General features: G+C 47.0%; 1 protein-coding gene across 2 annotated transcripts in view; it reads left to right on the top strand.

Moving 5' to 3' along the window:
• The first annotated feature begins 4332 nt into the window (after positions 1–4332).
• Positions 4333–16076, top strand: part of NRBP1 (nuclear receptor binding protein 1) — a 78075-nt gene continuing 66331 nt past the window's right edge. For both annotated transcript variants that reach the window (XM_075916280.2, XM_075916281.2), the window contains exons 1-2: positions 4333–4495; positions 6408–6641. In XM_075916280.2, the coding sequence (XP_075772395.1) occupies positions 6429–6641 (213 nt within the window). In that variant the 5' untranslated portion in view covers positions 4333–4495; positions 6408–6428. The remainder of the gene's footprint in view (positions 4496–6407; positions 6642–16076) is intronic.

Genomic DNA, 16076 nt, shown 5'->3' on the forward strand with positions numbered 1-16076 from the left:
GAACTGAGCAAAAAGGGTATAAAAGGGTTAAAAAAACTAAAACATTACAGTATACTGTATACAGTATGTACAATAAAAAGGGTTAAGAACACTTTATATACAGTATATACTGTATACAGTATATACACAACCAGCTTATAGTACCTCCTGATACTCCGGCATATCTGATAATCCGGCACCACCTTGGTCCCATAGGTTCTGGATTATCGGAAGTCTACTGTACATCCAATAAGTTCTTGGACTGCATTGGAGACAGTTTTTTATTCCAGAAGGTAGAGAAAGCTACTGGGGGGAAGCTGTTTTTGATTTGATTTTAACAAATAGGGAGGAACTGGCTTAAAATTTAAAAGTGGAAGGCAGCTTGGGTGAAAGTGATCATGAAATCATAAAGTTCATGATCCTAAGGAATGGTATAAGGGAGAACAGAAATATAAAGACAATGGATTTCAAGAAGGCAGATTAAGAACATAAGAACGGCCGTACTGGGTCAGACCAAAGGTCCATCTAGCCTAGTAGCCTGTCTGCCGACAGCGGTCAGCACCAGGTGCCCCAGAGAGGGTGGACCGAAGACAATGATCAGGCAATTTGTCTCCTGCCATCCTTCTCTAGCCTCTGACAAACAGAGGCCAGGGACACCATTTGTATCCCCTGGCTAATAGCCTTTTATGGACCTAACCTCCATGAAATTATCTAGCTTCTCTTTAAACTCTATTATAGTCCTAGCCTTCACAGCCTCCTCTGGCAAGGAGTTCCACAGGTTGACTACACGCTGTGTGAAGAAGAACTTTCTTTTATTAGTTTTAAACCTGCTCCCCATTAATTTCATTTGGTGTCCTCTAGTTCTTCTTTTATGGGAACTAATAAATAACTTTTTTTTATCTGCCCTCTCCACACCTCTCATGATTTTATAGACCTCTATTATATCCCCCCTCAGTCTCCTCTTTTCTAAAGTGAAAAGTCGCAGTCGCTTTAACCTCTCCTCATATAGGACCCGTTCCAAACCCCTAATTATTTTAGTTGCCCTTTTCTGAACCCTTTCCAAGGCCAAAATATCTTTTTTTGAGGTGAGGAGACCACATCTGTACACAGTATTCAAGATGTGGGCGTACCATAGTTTTATACAGGGACAGTAAGATATTCTGGGTCTTATTTTCTATCCCTTTCTTAATAATTCCTAGCATCCTATTTCCCTCTTTGACCGCCGCTGCACAGTGTGTGGAAGTTTTCAGAGAACTATCCACGATAACTCCCAAGATCTCTTTCCTGATTTCTCATAGCCAAATTAGCCCCCATCATACTGTACCTATAGTTGGGGTTATTTTTCCCGATGTGCATTACTTTACACTTATCCACATTAAATTTCATTTGCCATTTTGTTACCCAATCACTCAGTTTGGTGAGATCTTTTTGGAGTCCCTCACAGTCTGCTTCTGTCTTGACTATCCTAAACAGTTTGGTATCATCCGCAAACTTTACTACCTCACTACTTACCCCTTTCTCCAGATCATTTATGAATAAATTGAAAAGGATTGGTCCTGGGACTGACCCTTGGGGGACACCACTAGTTACCCCTCTCCATTCTGAAAATTTACCATTTATTCCTACTCTTTGTTTCCTGTCTTTTAACCAGTTTTCAATCCAAGAAAGGACCTTTGCTCTTATCCCATGGCCATGTAATTTACACAAGAGCCTTTGGTGAGGGACCTTGTCACTTTCTGAAAATCTAAGTATAGTATATCTACTGGATCCCCCTTGTCTGCATGTTTAACCCCTTCAAAGAACTCTAGTAGATTAGTAAGACATGATTTCCTGTTACCAAAACCATGCTGACTTTTGTCCAACAAGTTATGTTCTTCTATGTGCCTCACAATTTTATTCTTTACTATTGTTTTGACTAATTTGCCTGGTACTGAAGTTAGACTTAATGGTGTGTAATTGCCAGGATTGCCTCTAGAGCCCTTTTTAAATATTGGTGTCTTGTTAGCTACCTTCCAGTCATTAGGTAAATAAATTAATGGAGATTGCTTATCTCCTAGAACTGGAAGGGACCTTGAAGGTCATTGAGTCCAGCCCCCTACCTTCACAGCAGGACAAAGTACCATCCCTGACAAACTTTTGCCCCAAATTGCCTCCACAAGGATTGAACTCACAACCCTGGGTTTAGCAGGCCAATGCTCAAACCACTGAGCTATCCCTCCCCCCAATACAGAACCTGATTTAAAGGATAGGTTACAAACCACAGATAAAAGCTTAGCAATTTCCCATTTGAGTTCTTTTAGAACCCTCGGATGAATGCCATCCGGTCCCGGAGATTTGTTAACATTAAGTTTTTCTATTTGTTCCAAAACCTCCTCTAATGACACTTCAATCCGGGACAGTTCCTCAGATTCATCACCCACAAAGGATGGTGCAGATTTGGGAATCTCCCTAACGTCCTCAGTTAGCTCAGAGAGCTGGTAGGTAACATCCCATGGGAAGTAAGACTAAGGGGAAAAACAACTGAAGAGAGTTGGTGGTTTTTCAAAGGGATATTATTAAAGGACCAAAAGCAAACTATTCCACTGCATAGGAAAGATAGAAAGTATGGCAAGAGACTGCTGTGCCTTAGCCAGGAGATCTTGCATGATCTAAAAATCAAAGAGGAGTCGTATACAAGTGGAAACTAGATCAAATTACAAAGGATGAATATAAACAAATGAAAGTGTGTAGGAGTGAAATGAGAAAGGCAAAGGCAGAAAACGAGTTCAATCTAGCTAGAGACATAAAGGGTAACAAGAAGACATTCTACAAATATATTAGAAGCAAGAGCAACAAGAGTCCCCACTTGCTGCCTGTCTACACTGGCCGCGAGTTCTTGCGCAAGAACAGTGACGTTCTAATGTATGAAATCAGTGCTTCTTGCACAAGAACTATGATGCTCCCGCTCAGGAATAAGCCCTCTTGTGCAACTGTTCTTGCACAAGAGGCCAGTGTAGCCAGGCAACATGAATTTCCTGTGCAAGAAAGCCCTATGGTTAAAATGACAATCAGAGCTTTCTTGCGCAAGAGAGTGTCTACACGGTCAAGGATGCTCTTGCGCAAAAGCACATGCCAGGGTAGATGCTGTCTTCTGGAAGAGTTTTTGCACAAGAACTCTTCCGCGAAAGAGTTCTTGCGCAAAATCATGCCAGTGTAGACGTAGCCCTAGAGTCTAAGGGGGTCCATAAAATCCACTAACTCTGGAACCCCAGAAAAGTAAATCTGGCCTATGGGAAGTCTAAACCCCAGCCCTCCTTGTCCCTTCCCTTCAGCCTGTGGGGCTGGAATGCCAGAGGAGTGAGGTGTCTCAGTTGGGAGCACATCAGTGAGGGCGGAGGGGGAATTTGGATAAGGTTTTTGCTTCTCAATTGTGTGGTCTCCAATTTATTTTTCTGTGGGTCAGTGGCTCCTGACACAAAAAAGGAACCCCCACACCTGCCATATATAAAGAAAACATTGAAACCTTTTCCATTGGCTATGAATTAATATTTTATTTGATTTAAAATGAAGTATGATAAACTAATGTGGGAATGTTAAAGCGCTTAATCTGTTTAATAATTTAGATTTAACCAGTTTCCCTCCTTGTAGCACTTACAAAATGGCTTGGGTGTAATTATCTTATTAATAGTGAGTTTCCATTAGCAACTAATGGTCCACACAAAAGTTTACATTGAGCTAAGTGGTCTGTGTTGGGCCAAAAAGTTTGAAGCCCACTGGTCTAGCCCATCCCTGAGAGCTGTCTGTCCAACCTGCTCTTAAAACTTTCCACTGATGGAGAGTCCATCCCTGGTAACTAATTCCAGCCTTTCACCACCCTGGCAGCTAGGAAGTGTTTCCTAATGTCCAACCTAACCCTCCCTTGCTGCAACCTAAGGCCACTGTCTCGTGTCCCGTCCTCAGAGGCCAGGGAGAACAATTTCCCTCTTTCCTCCCCGCCCCCCCCAGGGGGTGCAAAGCCCCAAAGGACCCCAACTGGCCCCCTGCTGTGTGCAGGGGCCTCCGCCGCCCCCTCGTGCCGCTGCCGGAGAGGGGGAGGGGCAGGGGGCTGCCTGCCCCGCGGGCGGCTCCTCCGGGGCGGGGCTCTGTCCGCACCCCCGCCCGGGACCACCTGGGGGCGCCCCGCTGCAGCCAGGCTGGGTCCTGCCGCGGGGGCGGGGCGGGACTCGACGGCCGCTCGCGCGCGCGCGCGCCCTGTGACCGCCCCCGCCGCAGCGATGACGCGCCCTCTCCCCGGGGCCGCACGTCGGACCGCGCCGAGGCCCCGCCCGCCTTCCGCCGGCCAAGGGGCGGGTCTGCGCGGCTGCCGTCCAATCGCGCGGCGGCGGCGGCGGCCCGGGCGTGCGCCATTGGCCCGGGCGGCCGGCCTCGAGCAGCAGGCTGCGTTGCGTCGCGTCGCGCGGCGGTTAGTGCCGCGGCTGTCGGCGACGCAGGGAGCGGTCCCTGGCGGCGGCGAGAGCGCGAGGCCGGGCCCAGCCCGGTGAGTGTCAGCGGCTGGGGCGCTACGCGGGCCTCGTCCGGCCCGGGGAGGGCGGGGTCAGCCACGGGCCCGCGGCTGCAGAGCGCCGAGGAGGGGGCGGGGCGCTGGGTTCGGGGGGGCTGTGGGGAGGGGCGGGGGGGCGGGGCGCTGGGTTCGGGGGGGCTGTGGGGAGGGGCGGGGCGCTGGGTTCGGGGGGGCTGTGGGGGGGGCGGGGCGCTGGGTTCGGGGGGCCTGTGGGGGGGGCGGGGCGCTGGGTTCGGGGGGGCTGTGGGGGGGAGGGCCGGGGGCGGCGGGGCGCTGGGTTCGGGGGGGCTGTGGTGGGGAGGGCCGGGGGGGGCGGGGCGCTGGGTTCGGGGGGGCTGTGGTGGGGAGGGCCGGGGGGCGGGGCGCTGGGTTCGGGGGGGGGCTGTGGTGGGGAGGGCCGGGGGGGGCGGGGCGCTGGGTTCCGGGGGGGCTGTGGTGGGGGGGGGCGGGGCGCTGGGTTCGGGGGGGCTGTGGTGGGGAGGGCCGGGGGGGCGGGCCCTGGGTTCCGGGGGGGCTGTGGTGGGGGGGCGGGGCGCTGGGTTCTGGGGGGGCTGTGGTGGGGAGGGCCGGGGGGCGGGGCGCTGGGTTCGGGGGGGCTGTGGTGGGGCGGGGCGCTGGGTTCGGGGGGGCTGTGGTGGGGCAGGGCGCTGGGTTCGGGGGCCTGTGGTGGGGAGGGCCCGGGGGGTGGGGCACTGGGTTCGGGGGGCCTGTGGTGGGGAGGGCCCGGGGGGGCGGGGCACTGGGTTCGGGGGTGCTGTGGTGGGGAGGGCCTGGGGGGGCGGGGCACTGGGTTCGGGGGGCTGTGGTGGGGAGGGCCCGGGGGGGCGGGGCGCTGGATTCGAGGGGGCTGTGGTGGGGGGGGCCGGGCGCTGGGTTCGGGGGGGAAGGTCTCGGCCGGAGCTGGTGACCAGGCTGCAGGCTGGGCAGTATCTGACGCTCACCAGGTGGGACAAAGAGGACACATTATGGTAGCTGGAGCTTGAATGAGGAAGGAGCAATTGGTGCGTGGGGTCTGTGCCCATTAGCCATGGCCTAACTTGGGCACTTGCTGGGCGAGCCCTCCACCCCGCTGTTTTGACAATGCTTGTATAAATTAGCTACTTTTCCCTATAGCACACTCAGCCCCAAATCCCTCTCTTCATTCAGGCTTGTGGGTCTCTGGATCTACATAATTCTGCCCATGGTGCTGTTGGCTGGGTCCCAACCAACTTGTGCCAATGTGCAATATTAACTTTTTGTACATCTGGTAATGTTTAGAATAATGCAACTCTCTCAGCAACTAGATTTCTCCCTCGTAACCAGCTGCTTGCTGTTTAGCCTTTCCAGAAAGAAAGGTATGTGGAATAAATGGGAGAGAGGCGGGTCCTCCACACTGAATGACCCAAAATTATCTATAGGAGAATGGAAACAAACCAAATTGTTTGCACTCCAGTGGATGGATCAGTTTTCAGAAAGAATGTTCTCCCCAAGCTTTTGGGGTGTCTGCAATACCTATGAACATGTGGGATGAGGTCACTAGTTGGGTCCAAAGCAGATAGGTGTTCAGCAGTTACACAGTTACGTGTGCCAGGCAGTGAGGGCGGCGTTCGGTTCCCCAGGAGCCAGTGTGCTCCAGGAACCGGCTTTTATACTGGCTCCCATCCGCCACCCTGTTCTTGAAGAGCTGGCCCGGGCCGCTGCCTCTGGTACAGGGTGAAGCAGGAGCCGCATGTAACTGTTTGGGTAGTTGATTATCGGTTGAAATGGCTACACTTTTACATCCTTAGTCAAGTCAAACTCTTCTTCCTGAGGGAGTTGACCTGAGCTGGAGTGGCTGTTCTTGGGAAATACCAGCTCAGCTCTGGGTGCTTAACTAGAGGTGGTATGTGAGTGTTGTCATGGTTTCTAGGTATTAGAATTGCATCTCACCATGTCTGAAGGAGAAGCCAAGCAGGTTCCCAGTAGTGGCTCAGACACAAAGCCAGAATCCACATCTTCTGGCCCAGGAATGACCTCCGTGTCCCCACCAGTGACTTCTACAGCTCCACCAGCGCCCCAAGAAGAGGAAGAGGAGGAGAGTGAAGATGAGTCTGAAATCCTTGAAGAATCCCCCTGTGGCCGGTGGCAAAAAAGACGTGAAGAGGTCAGTTCCCAGCAAATGACAGTGGGGCAGGGAACTTGTAATGATCTCTGTTGAGGGAATCAGACCTGAAAAATAGGGGGTCTGATGAGGATCAGAGGTGTGTGAGCTGGTGAAATTTTGTGCTTTTCATTTGAGTATAGGCAGAGTTTGGTGCTGGTATAGAGTTATCTACCCTGGAAGAAGAATGGGGGCATGAGGAAGCGTGGCCTTGATATGAGGAACTGCTCTGTGGTCTACTATCTAGACATGAACTAATCTGAGTAGCTCAGGTCATCCTGTCCTGTGTAGGATGTAAAATTTTGATTGATTGGCTAATTGAATAGTGACTATTCAATTAGTTGATAAGGGTGCCTCCGCCTTTGAAGTGTACCTACAGCTCCGTGGCAGTTGCCACTTCCAGGGCGAAAGCGCTCCATGCAGCACTACTGCTTTAAAGTACTCCTTCCTCTGATAGAGGCGTCAAGGAGGGGGGAAGCAACTAGTTGATTAGTGTTGACTGTCTGATAAGCGTTTACTTATTGGATAGTTGATTAGTTGTTCACATTGCTAGTCTTGTGGGTGGCATGTCTACTTCAAAGTGAGATGGACAGATCGTTGCCCAGGTATCTCTAAATGATGACTTTGAGCATTTGTCTGTCATGAGTTTGTTTTATTAGTAAGTTGTCCAGTCACAGCTTGGCTTCCTTCCTGAGCTGAACTGTTCCCTACCTCTCCCTCAGTAGCTTTCTCCTGTTAGTTCCTTGTGTCCTCCTATCCCTCACCCCCTCATTTCCAGATGGTAGTTTGCTTTGCCCTTGTTGTGAGAGAGACACATACACAATGTACCCTAGTGGTGGAGTTATCTCTTACCTAACCCCCCAGTAAGCTAATGAGAAATTCACAAGCCCCATTTGAAGATGATTTTTCCTCAGTCTACGAACTATAGAGTCCACAGGCCTATCTGTGGCCATTGCTTGTTAAGTGTTTGTTTTTCTTTTTATCCAAGATGGGTTAGTGTTAGTACAATGTATGTCTGAATGGGCAACAGAAAAGTGAGGGATGGGAAATGTGGCAACATTCTCACTAGTCCCTTTGTTGTTGGATTTCTAGAGCAGTGGCCAATTTGCATTTTGCTATCTTTGCTTTGGTAGTTGAATCAACAGTCACTCATCCCTCTGTCAGCTGGTGGCTGGACTCCTGGGGTACGTCTACACAGCAGCATTATTTTGGAATAACTCGCATTATTCTGAAATAACAAAGAGCATGTCTATACTTCAAGCCTTTGTTTCAGAGTAAAGGTGAGCTGGAAGACATACTCCGACTCCTGTATTCTTCGACTTTCTGCTGTGTAAGCTGTTTTGACTTAAGTTTTGCAATTGATGTATCTGAAGTTGTATAGCTTAATTTGACTTTAGCCCTGCTGTGTAGACATGCCCTTGTAGTTGTGGCTGTGCTTTGGGCTTGAATTGGTGCTTCAGATGGTGCAAAATACTGACTTTTAAACAGGGGTAGGCCATGTGAACTTATGTGCTGCTTGCTCTGCACCAAGTTCTTAGTGCATACTGTGGTTTTGTGGGCCTTCTGTAAAGCCCCCAGTGGGCTGTCACAGACTCCAGTTTCCTTCCATTCTCCACAATGACCCTTTCATTTCAGGCAGTCCTAGTTGTCTGTTCCCAGAGCTGACCTCCTGGACTTGTCTGTGAGGGGTCCTTGGGTCTAGGGTTGGCTTCCTTATCCAGACTGCTAAAATGAGGTTTAAGCAAGACACAACCCGTTGTCCCTTCTCAGAGCTTGGCCTTACTAGGGCCAAAGAGTGCAGTTACCTAGTACGTGGCATGAAGTATCTTCTCAGTGAAGTTGAGGCACTTCTTGTTTTCACACCTCAGAGGGTGAAGGTGAGTGTGAGGCTTGCTCACGGTGTTTATTTGGGCCTGCTAATACGTGTGAAATGACTTTGAGGGCATCTCCTTGGTGGGAGCACTAAGGAGGATATGTGCATGCAGTCCTAACTAGGGATGTTAGCGTATGGGCAAGTAAATGATTAACCAATAAGGCTGGATATATTGGTTAATCCTATCGACTACATGCACACACCCTGCTGCTGTGGGAGGGGAGGGGGAGAGAGAAGGTGGGAGCCAGCTATGAGCTCCATATCCCATGGAGCCCCTCCCCACCCCCAGCACTGCTGTCTCTGATAGAGAGGCAGCAGTGCAGGTGGGGAGGCAGGAGCCGGTATATGTGGGGAACGTGCGGTGCTTGAAGGGGGGGGAGGGTCTGGCTTAAAAGCTGGCTCCCCACAAGCACTGGCTTTGCAGAGCCACCTCTCCTCTCCCCCTCTGCGCTGCTGCCTCTGTATTAGAGGCAGTAGCGTGGAGGTGGGGGCAGGTGGGATGCTGGCGCAGGCTCGGCAGGCCTGGGCTCGCTGCAGACAGAGGCTGCTGTTGCCCTGTATCAGAGGCAGCAGCGTGCGCTGTCTCCTGGGAATCATCGAATAATCATGTAACCCCTAAGATCTTGTGTGGTTCGACAGTATCGAACATCCTCAGTCTTAATTTTGCCCACTCATCTGTGTGTGATGATAGTCTGCAGTTATGTAAACGCATGCTGTTTTCTTCATAGGACCCTGTCTTACTAAGTACCCAGGTTGGATGGTGTTTAAGGAACAAGGAGGCTGTTCAATATTTCTGTTTATCCTCTTACTTCACTATGTGGCTCCATGCCTTGCTGACTGAACACACACATCTCCACACATGGACTGGTCTCATATGCTTTCCATTGGCATATTGGAGTCTTGCAAAGGTTAAATAATATCTCTGCAGCATGCTTGTATGGTAGAGAGGGCTTTTGATGATATGGAAACTGAGAAACAGGCAGATGAAGGTCAAATCTTGCAAACCTCTCCCAACTGTGTGTTTTTTCAGAATGCTAGGTATTTCTGTGAAGTTAGAGGGGTAAATATTGCTCCATTTTATGATGGAAAACGTGAAACAAAAGAGCAAAGGGACCTGCCCAAGTCCACAGTGAGCTGGTGGCTGAGCCAGGATTAGAACTTGGGGCTTCCTGTCTCCACATTACTCCAGATCAAACTGCCTTCCTGGTAGAGATGCTGAGCACCTGCACCTCCCTTTGATTTCAGCTAAAGTTGTGAGTGCGTTCAGCACTTCTGAAAGTCAGGCTCCCTGTGTATCAAGTGGCGCACCCAGAAATGAGAACACAGCTAGTGGCTATTTATGCAAATTTTGGCTTGAGATGCCCAGTCATCACACAGGTGGTGTATGGGTTCGACAGAGCAGAGTTTTTGTTGTTTGGTTGTCATTAGCCGTAGAATCAGCCTTACTTTTCCAGCAGAAAAGCCTTCCTTAAGGCTTGTCTACATTGAGAAATTAACTGGAATAGCAGTAGCAAAATAAATTATTCCCAAATAGCTCCTTGTGTGCACACTATTCTGGAAAAAGTCATTTTATTCCAGGAAAAATTGCTATGGAAGTGCAGCAATTATTCTGGAATTAATGTGACTGATTCTGAGATACTTTTCACAGAAGGAGCTATTGTAAAACTGTTTTGCCCGTTTCCCTGTGTAGATAAGCTCTACCACCACCTCCTAATTTTTGCAGCAATCAGGCAGTGATCCTGTTTAAAACACTCAAGTCCTCTCACAGCTGATTGATTCCCTGAGCATCTGTCCTGTGCCCTTGAAAGAGGAAGATGCCCATGGAACCAAAAAGTTCGTGACCCATATATCATGATGTATATGCACAGGGGACCAGAATTAGTTATACAGGCAACCTTCATTCTATTGCCTTTCGTTTGAATTGTTGTCTTTGGGACCTAACTAGCATTCTCTTAATGTATATTGGTGTAAGTAACAGCCTAGATTTCTTTTAACTCTTCCCCCCCCCATTCTATGTAATTACTTGCTTCCTACTGAGAGAGTACGTAGCAGTTGGAGAACACTGGATCTCTGGCAAGGTCCCAAGAGGTGGGTGAGTCTTCAGAGAGTTTGCTAAAAGAACGATAGCTCTTAGGTGTTTATCTTTTTTTACTGTATACTTCTTTGAGTACCAGTAGAACGTGTTCAGAAATGGTGGGTTTTTTGTACTGTGCTCTCTTAACTAGTCTTGCTACAGGACAGTCCTGCAAACTAAATAGTTTGTCACAACTGAGCAAAAAGTCTTAAAATGTTGCATGACTACCTCAGTATTTTTACTTCTGTGTTCCTCAGCTACTTTTCTTTCTTTCTTTCTTTAAAAATTTTTTGTTGAGAGAGAGAGAGAGAGTGCTGAGTGAATGGTGACATCCCACATTCACAGTTAGAGAGTTGGAAAAATTCTACATGCCAGAGAAAATTTAGACCTTATTTCCAGTCGGAGAGTAATTAACCATGGGAACTATTTACCTATGGTCATGGTGTATTCTCCTTCAGAGATAATTCTTAAATCAAGACTGGATGCTTTTCTAAAAGATCTGCTCTAGGAATTATGCTAGAGAACTTCCCCCAGATGTTCTGGCCTTAGAATCTAGGAATTAGTAACACACATTCATGGGTTGCTTGTTGATCCTAAGCATGTAATATGGTTACCTAGCAGCTTAGTATCGAATTACCCATTTGAAAGTTGCTTCAGATTCCCACCACAAGTTGTGTGCTTCTGGTGGTGGGCTTGGGGATGAAGTTTGGTGTTCTAGATGGGGATACCCGTGTCAGCAATGCACTCGGATATCTCCAAGATCTATCTTGCGTGGCAACAGCAGATTTAGACCACATCATTTTGTATGTATAGTTGAGATGTTTTCAGATGTGCATTACTTTGCCTTTATGAGCAGAGTTTCATTTGCTGTTTCCTGGTCCAGAGAAACAAGGTGGATAATGTTGTCCAGAAACTTGTCTGCATCCTAGTCTGAAGTGACCTATTCCTAGTCAATACAGGGATAGTTGAAATTAGGGATGTTAATGTGTAACTGGTTAACTGGTTACCCAGTAAGCATCACCCTTAATGGATGATGCTAACTGGGTAACAGTTAACCAGTACCCGGAGAACAGCCCCCTGCTTATGGCCTGCCATGGGTGGAGGGCTGCTTCCGAGCCCTTGTGTGGGGCAGCTGGGCAGGAGTAGTTCCTGCCCATGGCAGGGGGCTGCTCCAACCTGGGCTGGGGGGGGAGGAGGCGCATTTCAGCCCAGTTGGAGCAGCCCCCCAACTACCTGTGCTTAATCAGTTAACTGGTTAAACTTAATATTTATTAAACAGGATTTTACATCCCTAGTTGAAATCCTCCCTTATTGTTGGGTTTTCTGTTTTTGTGTCCCCATCCTGACCAGGTCATTGGTAATATGTTCATAGACTCATAGACTTTAAGGTCAGAAGGGACCATTATGATCATCTAGTCTGACCCTCTGCACAATGCAGGCCACAGAATCTCACCCACCCCCTCCTAGAATAATCCTCTCACCTATATCTCAGATATTGAAGCCTTCAAATAGTTTGAAGACCCCAGGATGCAGAGAATCCTCCAGTTGTGATCTGTGCCCCATGCTACAGAGGAAGGCGAGAAACCTCCAGGGCCTCTGCCAATCTACCCTGGAGGAAAATTCCTTCCTGACCCCAAATATGGCAGTCAGCTGAACCCTGAGCATGTGGGCAAGACTCACTAGCCAGACACCCAGAAAATTCTCTATAGTAACTCCTATCATCCCTCCATTGACCTATTTACCACTGATAATGAATGGTCAATTAGTTACCAAGATCATGTTATCTCAGCAAACCATCCCCTTCATAAACCCATCTAGTTTAATCTTGAAGCCAGATAGATCTTTTGCCCCCACTACTTCCCTTGGAAGGCTGTTCCAGAACCTCACTCCTCTAATGGTTAGAAACCTTCATCTAATCTCAAGTCTAAACTTCCTACTAGCCAGCTTACATCCATTTGTTCTTGTGTCCACATTGGTATTAAACTTAAATAATTCTTCTCCCTCCCTGGTATTTATCCCTCTAATATATTTAAAGAGAGCAATCATGTCCCCTCTCAGCCTTCTTTTGGTTAAGGTAAACAAGTCATTCCTTGGATCATCCTAGTGGCCCTTCTTTGTACCCGTTCCAGTTTGAATTCATCCTTCTTAAACATGGGAGACCAGAACTGCACACAGTATTCCAAATGGGGTCTCACCAAGGCCTTGTATAACAGCACTAACACCTCCTTATCCCTACTGGAAATACCTCGCCTAATACATCCCAAGACCGTATTAGCCTTTTTCACAGCCATGTCACAGTGGCGGCTTATAGTCATCCTATAATCAACCAGGACTCTGAGGTCCTTCTCCTCCTTCATTACTTCCAACTGATGTGTCCCCAGCTTATAACTAAAATTATTTTTATTAATCCCTAAATGCATAACCGTACACTTCTCACTATTAAATTTCATCCTATTGCTATCACTCCAATTTACAAGGTCATCCAGATCTTCCTGTATGATAGCCTGATCTTTTTCTGAATTGGCAATACCTCCCAACTTTGTGTCATCCGCAAATTTTATCAGGATACTTCCACTTTTGGTGCCAAGGTCAGCAATAAAAAGATTAAATAAAATAGGCCCCAAAACTGATCCCTGAGGAACTCCACTAATAACCTTCCTCCAACCTGACAGTTCACCTTTCAGTATGACCCGCTGTAGTCTCCCCTTTAACTAGTTGCTTATCCACCTCTCAACTTTCATATTAATCCCTATCTTTTCCAATTTAACCAATAATTCCCCATGTGGTACTGTATCAAATGCCTTACTAAAGTCGAGGTAAATTAGATCCACTGCATTTCCTTTATCTAAAAAATCTGTTACTTTCTCAAAAAAGGAGATCAGGTTGGTTTGGCACGATCTACCTTTTGTAAAACCATGTTGTAATTTGTCCCAATTGCCATTAACCTCAATGTCTCTAACTACTTTCTCCTTCAAAATTTTTTCCAAGATCTTGCATACTACAGATGTTAAACTAACAAGGCCCATAGTTACCCGGGTTGCTTTTTTTCCCTTTCTTAAAAGTAGGAACTATATTAGCAATTCTCCAGTCAAATGGTACAACCCCTGAGTTTAGAGATTTATTAAACATTTTCGCTAATGGACTTGCAATTTCATATGCCAGTTCTTTTGCTATTCTTGGATGAAGATTATCTGGGCCCCCCCGATTTACTCCCATTAAGCTGTTCAAGTTTGGCTTTTACCTCGGATATGGTAATATCTACCTCCATATCCTTAGTCCTATTTGTTATGTTACCATTATCCCTGAGCTCTTCATTAGCCTCATTAAAAGACTGAAGCAAAGTATTTGTTTAGATATTGGGCCATTCCTAGATTATCCTTAACCTCCACTCCATCCTTAGTAATTAGAGGTCTGTCGTCTTCTTTTTGTTTTTTTCCTGTTTATACGGCTATAAAACCTTTTACTATTGGTTTTAATTCCCTTTGCAAGGTCCAACTCTACCTGACTTTTAGCCTCTCTCACTTTGTCCCTACATGCTCTAACCTCAATAAAGTAGCTTTCTTTACTAATCCCTCCCATCTTCCACTCCTTATATGCTTTCTGCTTTTTCTTAATCACCTCTCTGAGGTGCTTGCTCATCCAGCTTGGTCTAACACACCTACCTATAAATGTTTTCCCTTTTCTTGGGATACAGGCTTCTGAAACTTTAACTTAAAATAATCCCAGGCCTCCTCCACCTCAAGATCCATAATTTCTTTAGTCCAATCAACTTTCCTAATTAATTTCCTTAATTTATTAAATTTAGCCCTTTTGAAATCAAAAACCCCAGTCTCAGATTTATTTTTGTTTATCCTTCCATTTAATTTGAACTGAATTAGCTCATGATCACTCGAGCCAAGGTTGTCCCCTACAACCATTTCATCTATGAGGTCCTCGCTACTCACCAAAACCAAATCTAAAATAGCATCCCCCCCTTGTTGGTTCAGCAACTACTTGATGAAGGAATTCATCAGCTATCACATCTAGGAAAACCTGAGCCCTATTATTATTACTAGCCTTGTTCTCCAGTCTATATCTGGAAAGTTGAAATCTCCCATGATTACGCAGTTTCCATGAGTATTTACTTCATTAAAAACATTGAAGAGGTCTCTATCTATATCCAGATTGGATCCTGGTGGTCCAAGCACTGTTCCTGCTTCTGCACTCATTATAACACACCCCAAGCACTGTTCCTGCTTCTGCACTCATTATTTAAGCAAGGAATTTCTGTCCATAGAGATTCAGTGGTAAAGTTTGAATTGCTTCCGATTTTTATATTTAGCTTTTTCACATACACTAGTGGGGAAGTGTCACTGACTTATTCTTTCATTTCTGTATGTAGTTTACTCTGTTATTACTGTGTAAATTATCATTATTCTACCAAGTTTCTGTGGTACCTATATCAGTAACTTCATTTTTCATCAGTCCGTCAGGTTCACCCATCTTAGTACTTGGGCTTCTAGTATTTGTATGCAAGCACTTACAACATTTGTGGGCACTTAATTGTCTGCCTTCATGTGGTGTAATTCAGTGGGACTGTTTCGTTTGACTGTTTCTCTTCAGCTTTCGGGTGCTAGAGGCAGACTTCGGCTGGGAGGTGCTTACCTAGGGGCTCCCAGCCAGCAGTGCCACAGGAACCTGAGCCTCCCTGCCTGTGTGCTGGGTGGGCTGCTCCATGTGGCTCTGTTTCAGAACAGGGAGGGAAAAGGAAGTGAGGAGGCTTCATTTGCTGCCTCTGCCTTCTGCAAAATTTCTCAGCTGCTATTGGCAGGAAAATGGCCAATGAGAACTGAGGGATTTCAGTAGGGGATAGGGACATTACGTAACACTTTCCCTTTCCTGCCCAGACTGCATAGCAATTAGCAGCCATAAGAATAACAAGACTGGGTCAGATCAAAGGCCCATCTAGCCCAGTATCTTGTCTGCTGACAGTGGCTAATTGCAGATGCCCCAGAGGGAGGGAACTGTCAAGCAATCCTTCTCCCATCACCCATGCCCAGTCTCTGACTGACAAGCTAGGGACACCATTCCTACCCATCCTTGCTAATAGCCATTGATGGACCTAACCTCCATGAGTCTATCTAGTTCTCTTTTTGAACCCTGTTAAAGTCCTGGTCTTCATAACATCTTCTGGCAAGGAGTTCCACAGGTTGACTGTGTGCTAAGGGAAGAAAAATTTCCTTTTGTTTGTTTTAAATCTGCTGCCTATTAATTTCATTTGGTAACTCCAAGTTCTTATATTGTGTGAATAAGTAAATAACTTTTCCTTATTCACTGTTTCCACACCAGTGATGATTGTATAGACTCTATCATATCCCCCCTTTGTCTCCTCTTTTCTAAACTGAAAAGTACAAATCTTTTTAATCTTTCTTCATATGGGACCCGTCCCAAACCCCTAATAATTTTTGTTGCCCTTTTCTGAACCTTTTCCAATGCCAATATATCTTTTGAG

Source organism: Pelodiscus sinensis, chromosome 3, assembly GCF_052426305.1.
Source record: "Pelodiscus sinensis isolate ZL-2025 chromosome 3, ASM5242630v1, whole genome shotgun sequence".
In the NCBI taxonomy this organism is placed as follows: domain Eukaryota; kingdom Metazoa; phylum Chordata; order Testudines; family Trionychidae; genus Pelodiscus; species Pelodiscus sinensis.